The 16,885-nt window shown below is 36.0% G+C and overlaps 2 protein-coding genes across 5 annotated transcripts in view; both read right to left on the reverse strand.

The window, feature by feature from the left end:
• Positions 1-588, reverse strand: part of LOC580090 (mitochondrial uncoupling protein 4) — a 30,591-nt gene extending 30,003 nt beyond the window's left edge. The window contains exon 1 of the mRNA XM_780164.4: positions 34-588. Coding sequence (XP_785257.2) covers positions 34-103 — 70 coding nt within the window. The 5' untranslated portion in view covers positions 104-588. The remainder of the gene's footprint in view (positions 1-33) is intronic.
• A 5,256-nt stretch (positions 589-5,844) lies between these two features.
• LOC582032 (FGFR1 oncogene partner) overlaps positions 5,845-16,885 on the reverse strand; it is a 35,143-nt gene continuing 24,102 nt past the window's right edge. For 3 of the 4 annotated variants that reach the window (XM_782007.5, XM_011682481.2, XM_011682482.2), the window contains 5 exons: positions 15,186-15,373; positions 14,098-14,246; positions 12,021-12,162; positions 11,203-11,332; positions 5,845-7,813 (listed from right to left, as the gene is read on the reverse strand). In XM_782007.5, the coding sequence (XP_787100.3) occupies positions 7,718-7,813; positions 11,203-11,332; positions 12,021-12,162; positions 14,098-14,246; positions 15,186-15,373 (705 nt within the window). In that variant the 3' untranslated portion in view covers positions 5,845-7,717. The remainder of the gene's footprint in view (positions 7,814-11,202; positions 11,333-12,020; positions 12,163-14,097; positions 14,247-15,185; positions 15,374-16,885) is intronic. The other variant, XM_003726766.3, reaches the window with a different exon arrangement.

The following is a 16,885-nucleotide window of genomic DNA, read 5'->3' on the forward strand; positions in this document are numbered from 1 at the left end:
GTGCAACCGGGCTGCCGCACAAGTTTGGCTCACCTGTTTCTGCTACCGTCGCAGCACATGCTGACAAACCGTATTTAAAAAAGAAACTATCGGGATTCACCATCTTGTTTCCTTTTTTCTCTAGGAAAAGATATCATGAATTATTTAAGCAAACTTGGAGTCGTGCAAGAATGAGAAAAAAAAATTGTTTTAAAAAATGACCAAAGTCCCCACAACACTCAGTCCCACTCGTCTGAAGCATGGAGTGCACTTGTTTACTTAATTAACGTGCATGCAGATGCTGCAGTGCTCTCGGTATATAGGCGGTGCATAATTAATTCGGTGCTATATATCGCTCGATCAATGATAGGGTCTATATATTTTTTTTTTAATGGAAAGAATTATGTAATTATTTTATTTCCAGAAAGACACATGAACGGGATTTACACAATTGAGTTGACAAAAGAACCATCAAATAAAATATACATCAACGAATGTCTGGGTATTGGTCGAAATTCTAGAGCGTTTTGGAAACGCCCCTCTCAAAAGGAAGCTGTGATTACCAATTATCATGTGAAAGAATATGTTTTGACTAAATACGTGATGATACAAATGTTGCCTGGAAACCGCCTACTAATTGATATACACTCAAACCTGTCTATAGCGACCATTAAGGGAAACACAAAAAAGTGGCCTTCGGACAGGTGGTCTAGACAGATTCCTTTACTACATGATTCAATGAGAAACCATTTTCAAGGGTAAATTATCATGTCGATCCGGCCTGAACAGATATCGCGAATGCACTTAACTGATTTAACATTTGGGCATATATTTATGCTTTGTTGTGAATTTAGATTGATGTATTGCCATCATCTAAACCTCTTACCTCTGAAGGCAATATTTAAACAATATTGAATTGATATTTTGCACCCAACACCCTTGAACCGCAATTTTACCACTCATCGGTCTATATATCTTTAAGGCTATATAGTCCATGGTTTAAGATAATATAAAAAAACATTTCAGAACTTTTACAACCAACCGCCTGCGATACAACCATGAATTAGCAGGGATGGGAACAATCATATTTTCATTTTTCAATTACAATAACAATCACATTGCCCCCCCTGTATTTTCTTTCTTTAAAATATATGAAACGCTTGATCAATGATATGATTAGCGGAGTGAAGTTAGAAATTCGATATTCAAAGTGCTTGGAAAGGTCTTGCTATCAGGAGACTAAATACTTAGTGACGGACGGTTTTCTTTTATTTGTAAGGTTTGGTACTTTGTTTTGTGGTTGTATATAGTTTTGTTTTTCTTTTGTTTTTCTTTCTTATTATTGGTTGCATGTACTCTTCTTTGGGTAGGAGGGCTGTGAGGTTTGTTTCATATCACAGAAAGATTTTGAAATTATTATAGCCACCTAAACCAAGGTCCAAGGGGGGCTAAAGTGATTGTCGATTGGCAACGGACACATAATCCACAAAAGATTTTTGAAAAATTGAAAACTAAGAAACAACAAGTTTACTTTACGATATTATTACATCAATGAAGGTCTGAACGTAAATCAAACTCGGTATGAATTGTCGTGTTGGGATCGGTGTATTTGGTTATAGGCAGTAGGAGAGGTACATAAATATTATGAAGAAGCAAGGAGAGACTTGTAATTCCTGAGTCATATCAAGAGTATTTATTATCTTCAAACTTTGGAGACTCAAATCGGTCACATCATACAAACTTCCACATAATTATGTAAAACACAGGATGAAGAGAGAGCCAGCTAGAAAGAGGGTCTTGATCTAATCGTGATCAAAACTCAACTCTCCTCAGAAAGCTATATTTATCCAGAAGGATACAAGTAATATGAGGGTAGGTTACATTCTGTCAAAGGGACAAAGGCATGAATGAGAGCCGCCAAACAATGGACTACTTCGTAGTTTTATGTATGAGGCTTATAAACATAACAGAGGTGGTCTTTCCTGGGAAGGGGATTGTGAATGCACTTGGTCTTTCTATTGGGAAGGATTATAAAGATATAAACTTTGCTTTTAAGTGCATCTCAAATAATTATGAGGGTACTATATAACCCACTGGGTTTTGGGACAATACTACACAACAGAATGTAGAGAAAAGAATACAGTATTCTTCAAACAGTTAGTGGAATCAAATAGAAAAAAAAGTATAATACAGAAATTAAATATAAATGGAAATACCACTTTTAACGAAAATGAAATTATTGAAGGAATAAAATCATTCTATAGGCAGCTATTATAAAGCAAATAGATTCTATACAAGATGACACTTTTTATACTAACCTTCTTTCCTAATACCCTGCCAAATTGAACGATAATTGTATCACGAGAATCATGTGAGGAAACAATCGAAGAAAGGGAATGCATAACACTACTAAAAGATATGAAACTTTAAAAATCTCCAGGAAAAGATGGTTTAAGTGTAGAATTTTATCAGAAATTTCGGCCAGTTTTAATGAAGCTCTTCAACGAGCGTAATTATGAGCCTCTCAAAGGCAAGCAGTACTACCTTTAAAGATGGCAAAGATCCAAGCTTGTGAAGAATTAGCCTACCGACCGATTTCGTTGCTAAACGTAGATTATAAGATACTTTTAAAGAGAATACAAAAACATTGTACCTGAAATTGTTGGTTGTTTTCAGTTTGGGCTAAAAGACTGATCATACACTCCTATATAGAAATGAAAAGAGATCATTTCATGACATGTTAAGGACGACACAGAATGCAAGGGTCCCCCTTGCAAACTATGTAATCACAGAATGCAAGGGTCCCCCCTTGCATTTTGTCCCGTCATTTAACATCTCATGGAATGATCTGCGATAACATAGTTTGGATAAACTGATCATACACTCCTATATAGAAATGAAAATAGATCATTTCATAACATGTTAAGGACGACACAGAATGCAAGGGACCCCCTTGCAAACTATGTAATCACAGAATGCAAGGGTCCCCCCTTGCATTTTGTCCCGTCCTTAACATCTCATGGAATGATCTGCGATTACATAGTTTGGATAGACTGATCATACACTCCTATATAGAAATGAAAATAGATCATTTCATGACATGTTAAGGACGACACAGAATGCAAGGGTCCCACTTGCAAACTATATGTAATCACAGAACGCAAGGGTCCCCCTTTGCATTTTGTCCCGTCCTTAACATCTCAAGGAATGATCTGCGATTATATAGTTTGGATAGACTGATCATACACTCCTATATAGAAATGAAAAGAGATCATTTCATGACATGTTAAGGATGACACAGAATGCAAGGGTCCCCCCTTGCATTTTGTCCCGTCCTTAACATCTCATGGATGATCTGCGATAACATAGTTTGGATAAACTGATCATACACTCCTATATATAGAAATGAAAAGAGATCATTTCATGACATGTTAAGGACGACACAGAATGCAAGGGTCCCCCTTGCAAACTATGTAATCACAGAATGCAAGGGTCCCCTCTTGCATTTTGTCCCGTCCTTAACATCTCATGGAATGATCTGCGATTACATAGTTTGGATAGACTGATCATACACTCCTATATAGAAATGAAAATAGATCATTTCATGACATGTTAAGGACGGCACAGAATGCAAGGGTCCCACTTGCAAACTATGAAATCACAGAACGCAAGGGTCCCCCTTTGCATTTTGTCCCGTCCTTAACATCTCAAGGAATGATCTGCGATTATATAGTTTGGATAGACTGATCATACACTCCTATATAGAAATGAAAAGAGATCATTTCATGACATGTTAAGGACGACACCGAATGCAAGGGTCCCCCCTTGCATTTTGTCCCGTCCTTAACATCTCAAGGAATGATCTGCGATTACATAGTTTGGATAGACTGATCCTATATATAAATGAAAATAGATCATTTCATGACATGTTAAGGACGACACAGAATGCAAGGGTCCCCCCTTGCAAGCTATGTAATCACAGTATGCAAGGGTCCCCCTTGCATTTTGTCCCGTCCTTAACATAATTTTATTGGTTAATGCGTCCGATTCTAGGTGTGTTTGAAAATGGCGAAACCATGTTTAGAACTGCCAAATAGTGTATAGTGGCGCTTTTTGAGGCGTTTTCGTTAGTTTTTATCCAAATGGCAAAACCCCCTATAAATAATGGTATCGTCCGTTTATATCAATAAGAAGACTATTCCATTATTTTATAGGGGAGATTTACACGTCCATTTTATTGGTTAATGCGTCCGATTCTAGGTTTGTGTGAAAATGGCGCGAAACCATGTTACTGCCAAATAGTGTATATAGGCGCTTTTTTGAGGTGTTTTCGTTAGTTTTTTTAATCAAAATGGCAAACCCCCCTATAAATAATGGTATCGTCCGTTTATATCAATAAGAAGATTATTCCATTATTTATAGGGGAGATTTACACGTTAAGTTTATTGGTTAATGCGTCCGATTCTAGGTTTGTGTAAAAATGGCGAAACCATGTTTAGAACTGCCAAATAGTGTATATAGGCGCTTTTTGAGGTGTTTTCGTTAGCTTTTTATCAAAATGGCAAAACCCCCTATAAATAATGGTATCGTCCGTTTATATCAATAAGAAGACTATTCCATTACTTTATAGGGGAGATTTACACATTAATGTTATTGGTTTATGTGTAAAAATGGCGAAACCACGTTAAGAACTGTCAAGTCGCTCAAATAGCGTCATTTAAGGCGTTTTTGATAGTTTTTCATCCAAATTGCAAATATCTTCCCTTAAGAATGGTATTGTATCCTAAATGATATTATTGCGTAGCGCTCAAGCTACTTTACCTGTTTCGTCATCGGTTTATGTCTCTCATCCTTTGTTTTTTTTTGCAAACTGGAAACTCTCAAATCGCGCATATAAACTGTCAAATCGCTCAAATAGCGCCATTTGAGGCGTTTTTGTTAGTGCAAATATCTTCTCTAAGAAGAATGGTATTGTCTCCTCTGTTGTCATCTGTTTATGTCTCTCATCTTTGGTTTTTTTGCAAATTGGAAAACGATGTGTTGAACTCTCAAATTGCGCATATAAATTGCCAAATCGCTCAAATAGCGCCATTTGAGGCGTTTTTTTCTTTCTTTTTTTTTAACCAAAAGGCAAAACCCCCCTTTACATAATGGTATCGTCCAATTAGGAGACTATACCATTATTTAAAAGGGAGATTTAACACCTTAATTTTATTGGCGAAACCATGTTTAGAACTGCCAAATAGTGTTTGACATGTTTTTGCCAGATAAATGATTTACAATTATTGAGGTGTGGTATTAAAAATGGAAGCATTATAAATATTGATCATTACTTCGCAGGGTAGAAAATATTTGCGTTTGGATAACACTATACTTCTGAAAAGCTTAGAGGATATTTAAGCAATGTAATATCTTCCGGTACAGTGACTCATGAAAAAGCATATTACACTATGAAAATACTGATCCAGTTCTTTCAATAATCAGGGGTGATAGTGAGCACTAAAAAAAAAATAGGTTTTTTGTTTTCCCCTCAACCACGCCCCCCTTGAGTAAAAAAAAAAAGGCGATTCGCGGGGAAAAAACGGCATCTAACAACATTCCCCCCTTTCGAGTAAGAAAATTGGGAGAAAAAAATAGGGCAAAATAGGGAAGAATAGAGAAAATAAGGGGGGAATCAGGAAAATCAGGATAAAAAAGGGAAGAAGAAAAAAAATCTGGTAAAAAAAAAAAAAAAAAAAAAAAAAAAACTTTTTTTTTTTTTTTTTTTTTTTTTTTTAAATCGGGAAGAAAAAAAAAATCGGGAAAAAATCGGGAAAAATAAAAAAAATCGGGAAACCGATTTAAATCGGGTTTTTATCAGGCCTGAATAATAGTATTTTTAATTCTTGTCAGGTCAATATTTGATGAAACTCTTTTTCTTTTAGAATGGAAAAGTAGAAACTTTGTTCTCTTAAAGTTCAAAAATAGCTTGTTACATTTGACAGTAATTTAACATTTGTAATTCTTTATTCATTGTAGATAAATGAGTAGAAATATTTGTGTGCGAATGTAAAACAACAGTGTCATCAACCAAGAGTGACAAATTCAGCAAATAGGACGGTATAATAGATACATATAAGAACTAAAAGGGGCCCTAATACAACTAGGGGCCCGGATGAGCTAAAAATGCTACTCTTACAAAAACAAGAATAATTTTGTTGTTTTAGCTTAAATAGTCATAAAATCCACAGTAAAACGAAGGGATTCTGCTACAATATAATTTAAGAAATTTCTTTGAGAATGGTGTTGTACATTGCCATTCAAAATCTTGTTTGAATTTTTTTAGACACCCCGTATATTTTGACACAATATTATTATATGAAACCACACATACTTCATTGTTTGATCCTTGGACCAAATTCCATTTATGCCATGAACATGAATGTATTTCAGCAGAATAGTTATCTATGATTCTATTCTTTTTGGCGATAAAAATGGTGGTATCTTCACAGCAGAGGAGTAATTTTAAGGAAATTTAATCAAATTTGGCCACCTATAAATCTTGCATCACATCATCTTTCCAAATGACTTTCAACAAAAGTTGAACAAGTAAAAGTTGAATTTTTTTTTGAATATGTATTTGTTAATAGGCTTTGATCTTTATTTAACGGCACACTTTTCTGGCAAGGGAAAAATTAATTTGAACAGGCTTTTGGAAACATGGATGTTGATGATTATTTGCTTTCCTACATCTACTTGTCTGGGGTTTCATTACACAGGCATTTAGAAACAAAAGTTGTAAACAACAATAAGGACTATTCGTCTTAAATTATTAAAACAATATAAAATAAATAGATCTCTGAAAGTTGATAATAGTCATTATAGACAGTGGTCTTTGTAGACAGGCTGTTGCTGATGCGGGTTTCACTGTACTTACAGATCCATATCAGTCATATGAACACTTGTAGTGCACTAGTACATACAGGGCTTCTGTTGACAAGCTTGTCAATAAAACTATATTTTGATGGGAAGACGTTATGTCTCAACGACAGCCGTGTTACTAGTACATAAGAAGGTGCTGACAGTGCAGTGAAAGGATAGAGAAGACACTAAAAGTTTGTCATACAAAATGGTTCATCTTAAATATACCCTCCTATACAGCCGATATCCACACAGTCATGTATATTTTTCAAAAGTAGATATTAAAAAAACCTATATTGCTGCTTTATCTCGAAACCCCCCTGTACACAAAGATTACCTTACTTTACGTACAAAACTATATACTAACCTATCCTATACTTGCAGATATTTGGCTGCCTGTACTGACAAATATTCCTGGAAGTAGCATAAGTGAAACCTGGCCTAAAACGTAGACCAATGATTTATGGAAGGCCACGTGTTAACTCTGTAAGTTCATTATACGTTAGTGTCATTATATAACGCAATAAATAAATAATATATACATTTTTTCATGAAATTAATATGTAAAATAAATTTCATACATACTAATTTTCATTTTTCTAATTACAACGAAGAATTAGAGAGACATGTACAGGATGAAGAGGTTGACAATTGCCACTCAGTACATACCGTAGTTGAACTAAATCTGAGTAATAAATCTGGCAAAAAGTTATGCGGCTTTCACTTCAACAGTTCACTATAAAGAATTGCAAAACAATCAGCTCTACACTGGCCATCCAAAGACACCATTGCCATTGGTTTTGCTGTCCTTATGGTCGTTGTCTCCTGGTTTTGACTGTCATAAGCCGGTCGGTGAGCGTACTTCCTCCATATAATCAAAGGGACCACTCTGGCTCAGCTGCGACACGGTGTGGTCTGACGTTTGGTCATCAAGCTGTAATACAGAAAGTTTGATTCATTATGTTTCCTAGCAGGGTGTGTGTATTGAGATTTTACGGACGTGTATCAATCAGATATGATTATTTACGTTTGGGGGACGACCTTTAAACGTCAACATCCAAAAGCCGTGACTCAGTTTTGAACCTGCGTCCTCGGCTGAATCAGTTTGTAACTTCCACTGTTAGCTGGATTACAGGCGCATGCCACAACGCCTAGTGATAAAAGGACTGGTGTATCAAACTAGAAATATTGCAATCTGTATTGCCGTGCAATGCGAATGTATCCCTCGGCAGTGGCAGCGATTTTGTGTCATCCATATGTTCGAAGGAGGGACAAAGATCCCCTCTCCCCTCCCTGAAACAAGAAGATGACGTAGAGATCGCCACTAGTGGCTCGGACTATTGTCAAGACTAGGAGCAGCATCACCAAAACAATATGTGTGTAGATTAGAGTATAATGCATTTCTTTAGAAAATTTGGAAGAAATCTGTCAAGAAATGTGGCAGTTAGAGCACACTAAAGACACCTTTGACCCTTTAACAGACGGGACACAGGTGGCAGCAGCACCACCAATCACTACAGATGTGTAGATTGTACCAAGACACACCTCCATAAAACATTTCAAAGAAATCTGTCAAGAAATGTGGCAGTTAGAGCGCATAAAAGACATATGACCTTTGACCATGTAAAAGATGGAACAATGAGGGCAGCATCGCCCAAAAGTGTAGATGTGTAGATTGTACCAAGATACATGTACATCTAAATCTTTGGATACATTATATTACTATATGCATTATGTCATGTTATTACAAAAAGAAAAAAAAGACTGATTCTGCTGGATATAATTTTCCTTCTGTTTTGCTATAAACACTGCATTGTAAATTGATTGAAACAGTATATATGTTTCCAAACAGAATATTGATTTGTTACATTACATTGTAAATTGATTTATATGTTCATAAACAGAATATCGATGTACATCAATGAAGTTGAATAAATACAATACAAAATACATCTCCATTCAAAATTTGACCTGCAGAGCACAGCGCACACTAGACAATCACCAAAATATGACCTTTGACCCTATAATAGACAAACACTGGTGGTAGCATTACCAAAAGATATAGGTGTGTATATTATACCACTATACACCTCCATACTAAATTTGAAAGAAATCCATCAAGGAATGTGGCAGTTAGAATATGATTTCTTAGATGAAACGCCATTGATGTTATGTTGTTATTATGTTTTATAATCTGTCTAATTTTTTACATTTCTCTGTAACACACATGTACCAGTGAACAATGAATTTCCATTTGTTTTGGACAATAAATCAATTCAATTCAATTCAAGGACGCGGCGGCAGCGGCGTAACACTGCTGAATCCAAAGTACCCCACCGGCATACTGCCGGGGGATATAATTAAACCTGCACATAAAGACCACTCAAGGAATACAATCTTTGTATGGAGTTAATTTTTAATGTACAGGTTCCTTTAGTACACATTTCTACGCAAACACTATTCAAGGGACACCAATAATGTGTTTATAATAGAGAGGTGTTTGCTGAAACAGGTTTTGCTATACATGCCTACTATACTTGTTCATTAGGGACTTTTCGATTTGCACGTTCACTAGTGGACTGCTACGTATGCAGTCATTTTTAAGCAGGGTTTATAAGGCACGCTGACTGTAGTTCATTACTTTTTCGTTTTCACACGACGGCAATGCTCGCTCAGTGACGTCATGCACAATGTTAGTGTTTGCACAAAATTTGATCGAAAAGCTAAAGATCCAACAACGAATTCGGTGCATGGGACTGTCCTTGATAAGTATGCTGCAACAAATTGGCGATGCATGAATAAACTGTGTTCATTTTATGGATTAATCTGCAACAATTTATAAGGGAAATTACAGACGAGAGAATGTGTTAATTTTAGAGAGCTTAGGCTTCCGCAACTCTTCGCTTGCAGAATAAGATTAATTGGGTCCATTTTGTGACAGATTTCAAACGACTGCAAAATAAGGGGGAACGCGTTTGAACAATGAGCTCGTCGATGCGCATGCACACTGCTTAAAAAATGACCGCATACGTCGCAGTCCACTAGTGCAAATCGAGTATTTGATGATTTTAGCAAATTTCGTCATCAAGAATAGCCTGCATTTGTAATTCTTTTTTTGGTAACTTCTCTGTTTATTTGTTATCTGTGTCTAAAGCCATTTTGATAGGTTTATTGCCATTTGATCGAATAGTTTTATTGGCCAATTGCCATTTTGTCTTACCAGTAATCCAAAAACCATTTGGTCTAGGTATAATTCAATCCATAATTCAATTTTATTTGGTCTATACACATTCCATCTACTTGCACCCTCTATATAGCCAACAATGCCTAAGCGGTACATGTTGATCCCCCATGGTCCCCTTTTTCTTATGTTAATTGATATCTGATTTGATGAGATAACCACCTGTCAGTGACCACGCAGGGAGGTCTAATCCCTCCTGGCCAAACTAGTGCAGATAGGCTTTAAGGCTATTATATGCCTGGGCCTTTGTACAGTAGCCTATCAGATTCATCTTGTTCAGTGGCCACACAGTAGCTTGTGTCTAGCAACTTTATAATTAACCTGAAATTCATTAAAATACTGTGACGATGCAAAGAAAAGTATTTTTTGACAACCTATCAACAATCATATTTGCAGGGTAACCAGCATAGCCTTAAAATTTAGAATCCACTGAAAGGGCTATTTCTGTATTGTTAAACCTGCAAAATGCCATTTAAAAATTCTGACACTACCCAGCAGATTAAAAAGCTAAATTTAGACAATTTTTTTTTTTTTAAAGATTAGCAGCATCAAAAAATTCAAAATATTTTCACAATTACATAAGTTTAAATCAGTTACAATTAAAATTACTACTTATAAGTATAACTTATAGGACAAATAGATAGCAAACTAAAATAATGGATAAAATGAGTATTATCCAATGGGCATTAAATGAAATAGTTATATAATAATTAAGAGAAAATGGTCAACGGACAAGGTAGTGATGACGAGACTTAGTAAATATTAGATGAAATTATTTTAGCCTAAATGCATGTTAGACCAAATGGATATTGGACAACTATACACCGAATGTGACCCGGCATCACAAAACGTCGCCAAATATGATCTTTCAGTTTAGGTCCGATTCTAAAAGAGCAGATTCTCAGCTTCAAAATGATATATAACTCATCACAATTGGATGTTCCTTACCAATTGAAAAAGGAGAATGTCCAGTCCCAAAGAATGTTACTTTAGAGAAAAGGGCATTTAAAGTCTGTTGTCAATTTAAACAATACACAAAATATACCGAGGAGTGATTTATTCCCTAAAAGAAGATGCCTCACATTATCCTGACTGCTTGCTAGGAAACTGTCATCACCAGATATTTCTTCAGAGATCTCCTCTGTGATACTGGCTGTGTTGCTACGCTGGCTGTTGCTTCCCCTTGGTGTCTGGCTAGGACTGTCCTGCGAACTACATAGTGAAAACCAGAAGTAAAATTATCAGTATAATTAGAAGAAACAAAACGTGACCAGGTACCACAGAACCTCCAAAAAGGTTACCAGAAACATTTTGGACATAAGGATGAGATTTGCAGCTTAAAAATGAAATATTACTTTATCACAATTGGATGTCCCTAACCCAATGAAAAAAGAGAATGGTAGCTCCTACAAAAATTTTCTTTTTTTAAATAATAAAAAAAAAGATTATTATAAGACTGTATCACTTAAATGCCTCCTGTAACCTTTAATATTTGACCTCACAAAACCAAATGCTTTTTATTTAATTTTGGTATTTCTGGTATTTTAAAACACTTTTACGACCCTGTGGACTTTGACCAATTACACACAGAATCTAATCGGTTCATGACCTTACCATAACCAAATAATTACTTTCTTCAACTCTAAACCTAACAGTATACCATCTCTTAACCATACCACAAAACTAACATGTAATCTCGCCCTCTTCTTCTTTGTCTTCTTCCCACACATCTGCATTAGAGCTTTGCATCGTCCAACCCCTAAGACAGTTGAGGCAGAGCCAAAGAGGCTAGGCTCATAGGTTCGTACTGGGTGGGACTCCTTGGACAACAATAATCCTCATCCTAAATCTTTGACAAAATAAAATCCACAGAAATGTATCTGATTGCACCAATTCTTACCTTTGGAAGTCGTCTTCATAACTGGCTTCACTCCTGCCACCAGATTTGATAGAAGACTCACTCTTCTGCGACGAGTCGAAACCCATCTTGGCAATCTTACTGTCTATCTCATCCAGATCACCCCAGTCTGGGCTGCGGGAAACTGTAACCACAACAACAATTCAATGCAAAGCGTAGCATCCCCTCGCAGGGTACAAATGGCCTATATACATCAGAACAAGTTACCTCCATTGGACTATACTATTATATTACTAGGCAAGGAAGTTAACCAAATTTTCACATATATAATTAGGTGGTTTTGCATATTTAATGAGCTACGACCTTTCACCTTTGACCTACATACTCAGAAATCAAACTTAGGCTGTCCATGTACCTTTTTATCAAATTTCAATAAAATCCGTCAAACGTTACTGAAGTTATCGATAGGAAACCAAATTTGTTACGGACGCACGGACAGAAGGAAGGAAGGACGGACGGCAGTGTTACTATATCCAGAGCTGCCAACCTCCAGAACAGAAAATCAGTAATCACAAGGCTCAAAATCAGTAATTTTAGGTGTAAATCAGTAATTTCCTATGCTGCGCTATGAATCTAAAAAAAAACGCACGCCAACACTGCGCGGACGCATGATTATCTGAAATTTTTGGTGACTTTACTCACACAAAGTTGTTAAATATTGAGTTTCAGGTCATCACAACACAGTTTTCCATGAAAAATGGCTCCTATTAAGAGAATACTTGATACTTTTCCGTCTTTCTCAGCGAGTGTTGGAGGCCGCCATACTTCACAGCACTCGTTAGGATAAATCATATTTAAAAAAAAAAAAAAAAAAAAAAAAAAAAAAAATCCGTAATTTGAGACAACATTCCGTCATGGCCGTTAATTTCCGTACCAATTACGGGAAATCCGTACTAGTTGGCAGCTTTGTATATCCCCTTCGACTTCGTCGGCGAGCGGATAACAAACAAGAGATACATGTAGTGTACATGTATGCATGTAAAGCCCTGAGCTTTTTTCAAGGTGTATGTTAGGAATGGAGGGGTGTGCAGTAAAAAAAAACTAGATACTTCGACTGCATGCAGTCGAAAATGATGCCTCCGCCATAGAGCGATATCACAAACCAAAACAGAAGTAATTTTTCAAATTCAAGTTTAATTGTAATCCATTAACAAGTATTCAGAATATCGTGATTACAAGCTATTTTTCATATACATGTATGACCCTTTTGTATCTTTGACCTCATGATCCTAAAATCTAATCAGTTCATTGGCTTTGCAAGATACATACATGTCTTGAGTTTGATGGTAATCCGTCCATCAGTTCTAATAATAATGCGATCACAAGCTATTTTTGCATATATAATGAGCCCCATGACCTTTGACCTCATGATCCCCAAATCTGATTAGTTCATTGGCTCAGCAAGACACATACATGTCCTGCGTTTGATGGTAATCTGTCCATCGGTTCTAATGATGCGATCACGAGCTATTTATGCATACATAATGAGCCATGTTAACTTTGAAATTTGACCTCGTGACACCAAAATCTAATCACTTTATTGGCTCTGCAAGATACATACGGTATATGACCCAAGTTTGGCAGGAATCCATCAATCAGTACTTGAGATCATAAGCTATTTTTGCATGCATGATGAACACTGTGACCTTTGACCTCATGACCCCCCAAATCTAATCAATTTATTAGCTCTGTTCTTGAGATAACGCGATCACGAGAACGGGACGTACAAATGGACAGACAACCTGAAAACATAATGCCTCCAGCTACTTCGTAACAGAGACATAAAAATGTTGGATTACAAGTACAAGTACCCCGACACAAGATATATTCTATGAAAAAAAATTGATGAAGAGTTTATATCATGCCATTTGTATTACCGTTGACAAACTAACAGTACAGGCATTGGCAATCAATACTGAAGCGTTAATAAGGTTTACTAGGTTTACTACGACCACCCAAAAAATGTCTTCACTTTTCATGTAATGAATACACCAACTGGGCTACCTGAGATTGTTCAAACACAGAAAACAAAAGTGAGGCTATAAAGACATACATGTACCTTTTGCTCCAGCTCCTACATTGAGGGGAGGGAGTGCTCCCAGACCACCCCCACCTCCAAGGGGTGGGGCATTGTTGAGTGAGCTGAGAGAGCTTGGTTTGGTAGGGCTCCTGGGTGGAGAGGAGGGCGGGGCTTGTTTCTGATTCCTGCTAAGTAAAAATACATGTGTAAGCTTTATGTCAGTCATGTTAGTGGTAAAGAAAATTGAAAATTGCTTGTATGTATAATCATTAAGAAATGCTACAATACAAATTACATGTATATCAATGCCTGTGTATTAAAGGTAATGCAAACTTTGGGGAAATTTTGAAAAGTGGATGCTCCTGTGGATGAATTATAAGGACTAGAAAATTTAGCCCCTAAAACACTTCTGCTCTTGAGATATTGAATAATCAAAAATTTACCAGTGCTCCCGGTAAATTTCAAATAGCGATTTAGGCCATTCCATAGTAGCTGCGACCATGAAATGTCATAATATGCAGTTCTGATATATATTTTTCAAAAGGGAATAGCTAATTGGTTGATTGTTGTCAAGAAATATTGTTTAAAGCCAAAGTAACATCAGTCTTGAGAGGGTGCTATACAACATAAAGAATTTATTATTTACAATTTCATCACTTTAGACTTCAACCGCGACAACGATCATCAAATATTATAAAATCACATATGCTTCCAATATGTTCATTCAAACTAAATTCATGACCCCATACCAAAACTTTGTAGTATGTAGGCCTCCAGAATTGGCTGGGAATTTCACCATGACCACATCAAAATAGAGGCAACCTGTTTACAGCTATACTTAAAAACAAAGTTTTCATCCGAGTTTCACTTTTCTTTCTTTTCTTTTCTCTCTCTTCTTATTTTCTGCTGGTCCAATACAATAACATATTGAAACTCATCTAAAAATGTTAACAATCACACTGATTTCTTCTTAAAACTTCAGATTTATGAAGACAATGCTCGAAATAAGCAGTAACCTACATTATTCTGACCTTTATGTAAAATCTAATGATTATCTTTATTTACTCTAAAATTCAGTGAGGGCCCTGCTACAGATAAACGAGATTGACTTTAATGTCATATTTCACCTGCTCCCGAATGCATTGCCACCAACGGGTAGTGGATCATCAAAAAATGCATCACTGTCGTCACTGTGACTACCAGACTTTGTTGAACGCTGCCCTCTGTTGCCTAGTGGAGAGAAGATGTCATCCTCTAGCTTTCTCAAGCTGTCTTCTGTTTTCTTCTGGTCTCCTTGTGAATTTGTATTATGTTGCTGAGTAGAATAAAGGGATTGTAAAAGGCAAAACGCTAGGATTTAGATACTTTACACAATAATTCTCAAAAGCTTGATAACAGAACTACATGTGGGCCCACATGTACATGTTAATGTTCCAGTACATATTTTTCTAAAGTCCACTTTAGAAGGCATGCATAGATGTACTGATAATCCATGACCTTCTATTGTTTTTAAATACATTAAAAATATATATTTTTAACCCCAAACTTAAAATTATCTCTCTGTCTTGTTGAATACACGACCTTGCTATTATAAAAAAAAACAAGTTCAGTAGCTGATATCAATCATAATTGTTATTTTATATCTCCCATTAGTATGTTGAATAAATCTAGTCATCTGACTAGTCAAACTTGGAGTCGTGATTTAAGCCATGCCTGTCAATAGTTTTTTTAAAAATTCCCGCCTACCGGTCAATAGTTTTCTTTAAAGATGCCCTTTTCCTTGGGCTACAGGCCGCATAAATAAATTTTGCTGAGATCCCCATTGGTTTACATGTAAAATTTTTCTATGAGCGAGCGCGGACACCATACAGTGTTTGTGCGATTTGGTCTCTACATTTTAGGTTTTTTAATTGCTGAGATCCCCTTTGTTTAAGTGTAAAAAGTTTATTTGTGCGAGCGCAGATACAAAATACAGTGCAGTGTGTATGCGATTCTCGAATCATCGTAACATTCAGGCAACTTTCCAGCAAAGATTTTAAGACAGTGTCTCAGATATCCTGTGATGTTTTAACCATTCTTTACTCAAGAAAAGGATAAGGTAAGAATTCTTTGTAGATTTTTTAATGAATTCGGTATATAAAAGATATATGGACTGCTTTAATATTCGAAAAATAGCTGTTTCTAGACTGGTTCATGAGGACGTTACATCCTGCCGATGACCCCTCGGTGCGCCTCGGGGTCATAGCAGGATGTAACGTCCCCTTTGTATTTAATATAGTGCACAAGTTTGCCCCTTCTGGCTCTTAATGGACCATAACATTTTCAAGGAAATTCTGAAAAAGCAGTAATATTCATCGAAAAACAAGGCTTATATGTCCGTAGTCTATGATTTATACTTTATTACTCTAATATGATTACCATACATTCACACATCTATATATATACATATATATATACATATATATGTATCAGAAATAAGAGTTTGATTTGACATCCATCGCAAACTAAGTTTTTGTTGTAAATCTCAACTTTGTATCTAGAAAATAGGCCAATGCAATATATCACAATTGATTAGAGAATGTGCAACCATTTTTCAACCAATGATAACTCATTAAAGTCAAAGTTCTATTATACAAATTAATGAATCAACTTAATAGCCCCCTACATTAAAGGTACCATGTCCTATTTGCAGCCAACATCAAATTCTGTAGAACTTTGCAGGAATTATGAACATGTCACGTATGTCCTATCTGTGAAATTTAAACGTTAGCAGTGTTCTTATATTTAAATTATGCAAGGAAACCAGTTTACTTTCTAGACTTCACTG

This window comes from Strongylocentrotus purpuratus, unplaced genomic scaffold, assembly GCF_000002235.5.
Source record: "Strongylocentrotus purpuratus isolate Spur 01 unplaced genomic scaffold, Spur_5.0 spur5_scaffold_14, whole genome shotgun sequence".
NCBI classification, from domain to species: domain Eukaryota; kingdom Metazoa; phylum Echinodermata; class Echinoidea; order Camarodonta; family Strongylocentrotidae; genus Strongylocentrotus; species Strongylocentrotus purpuratus.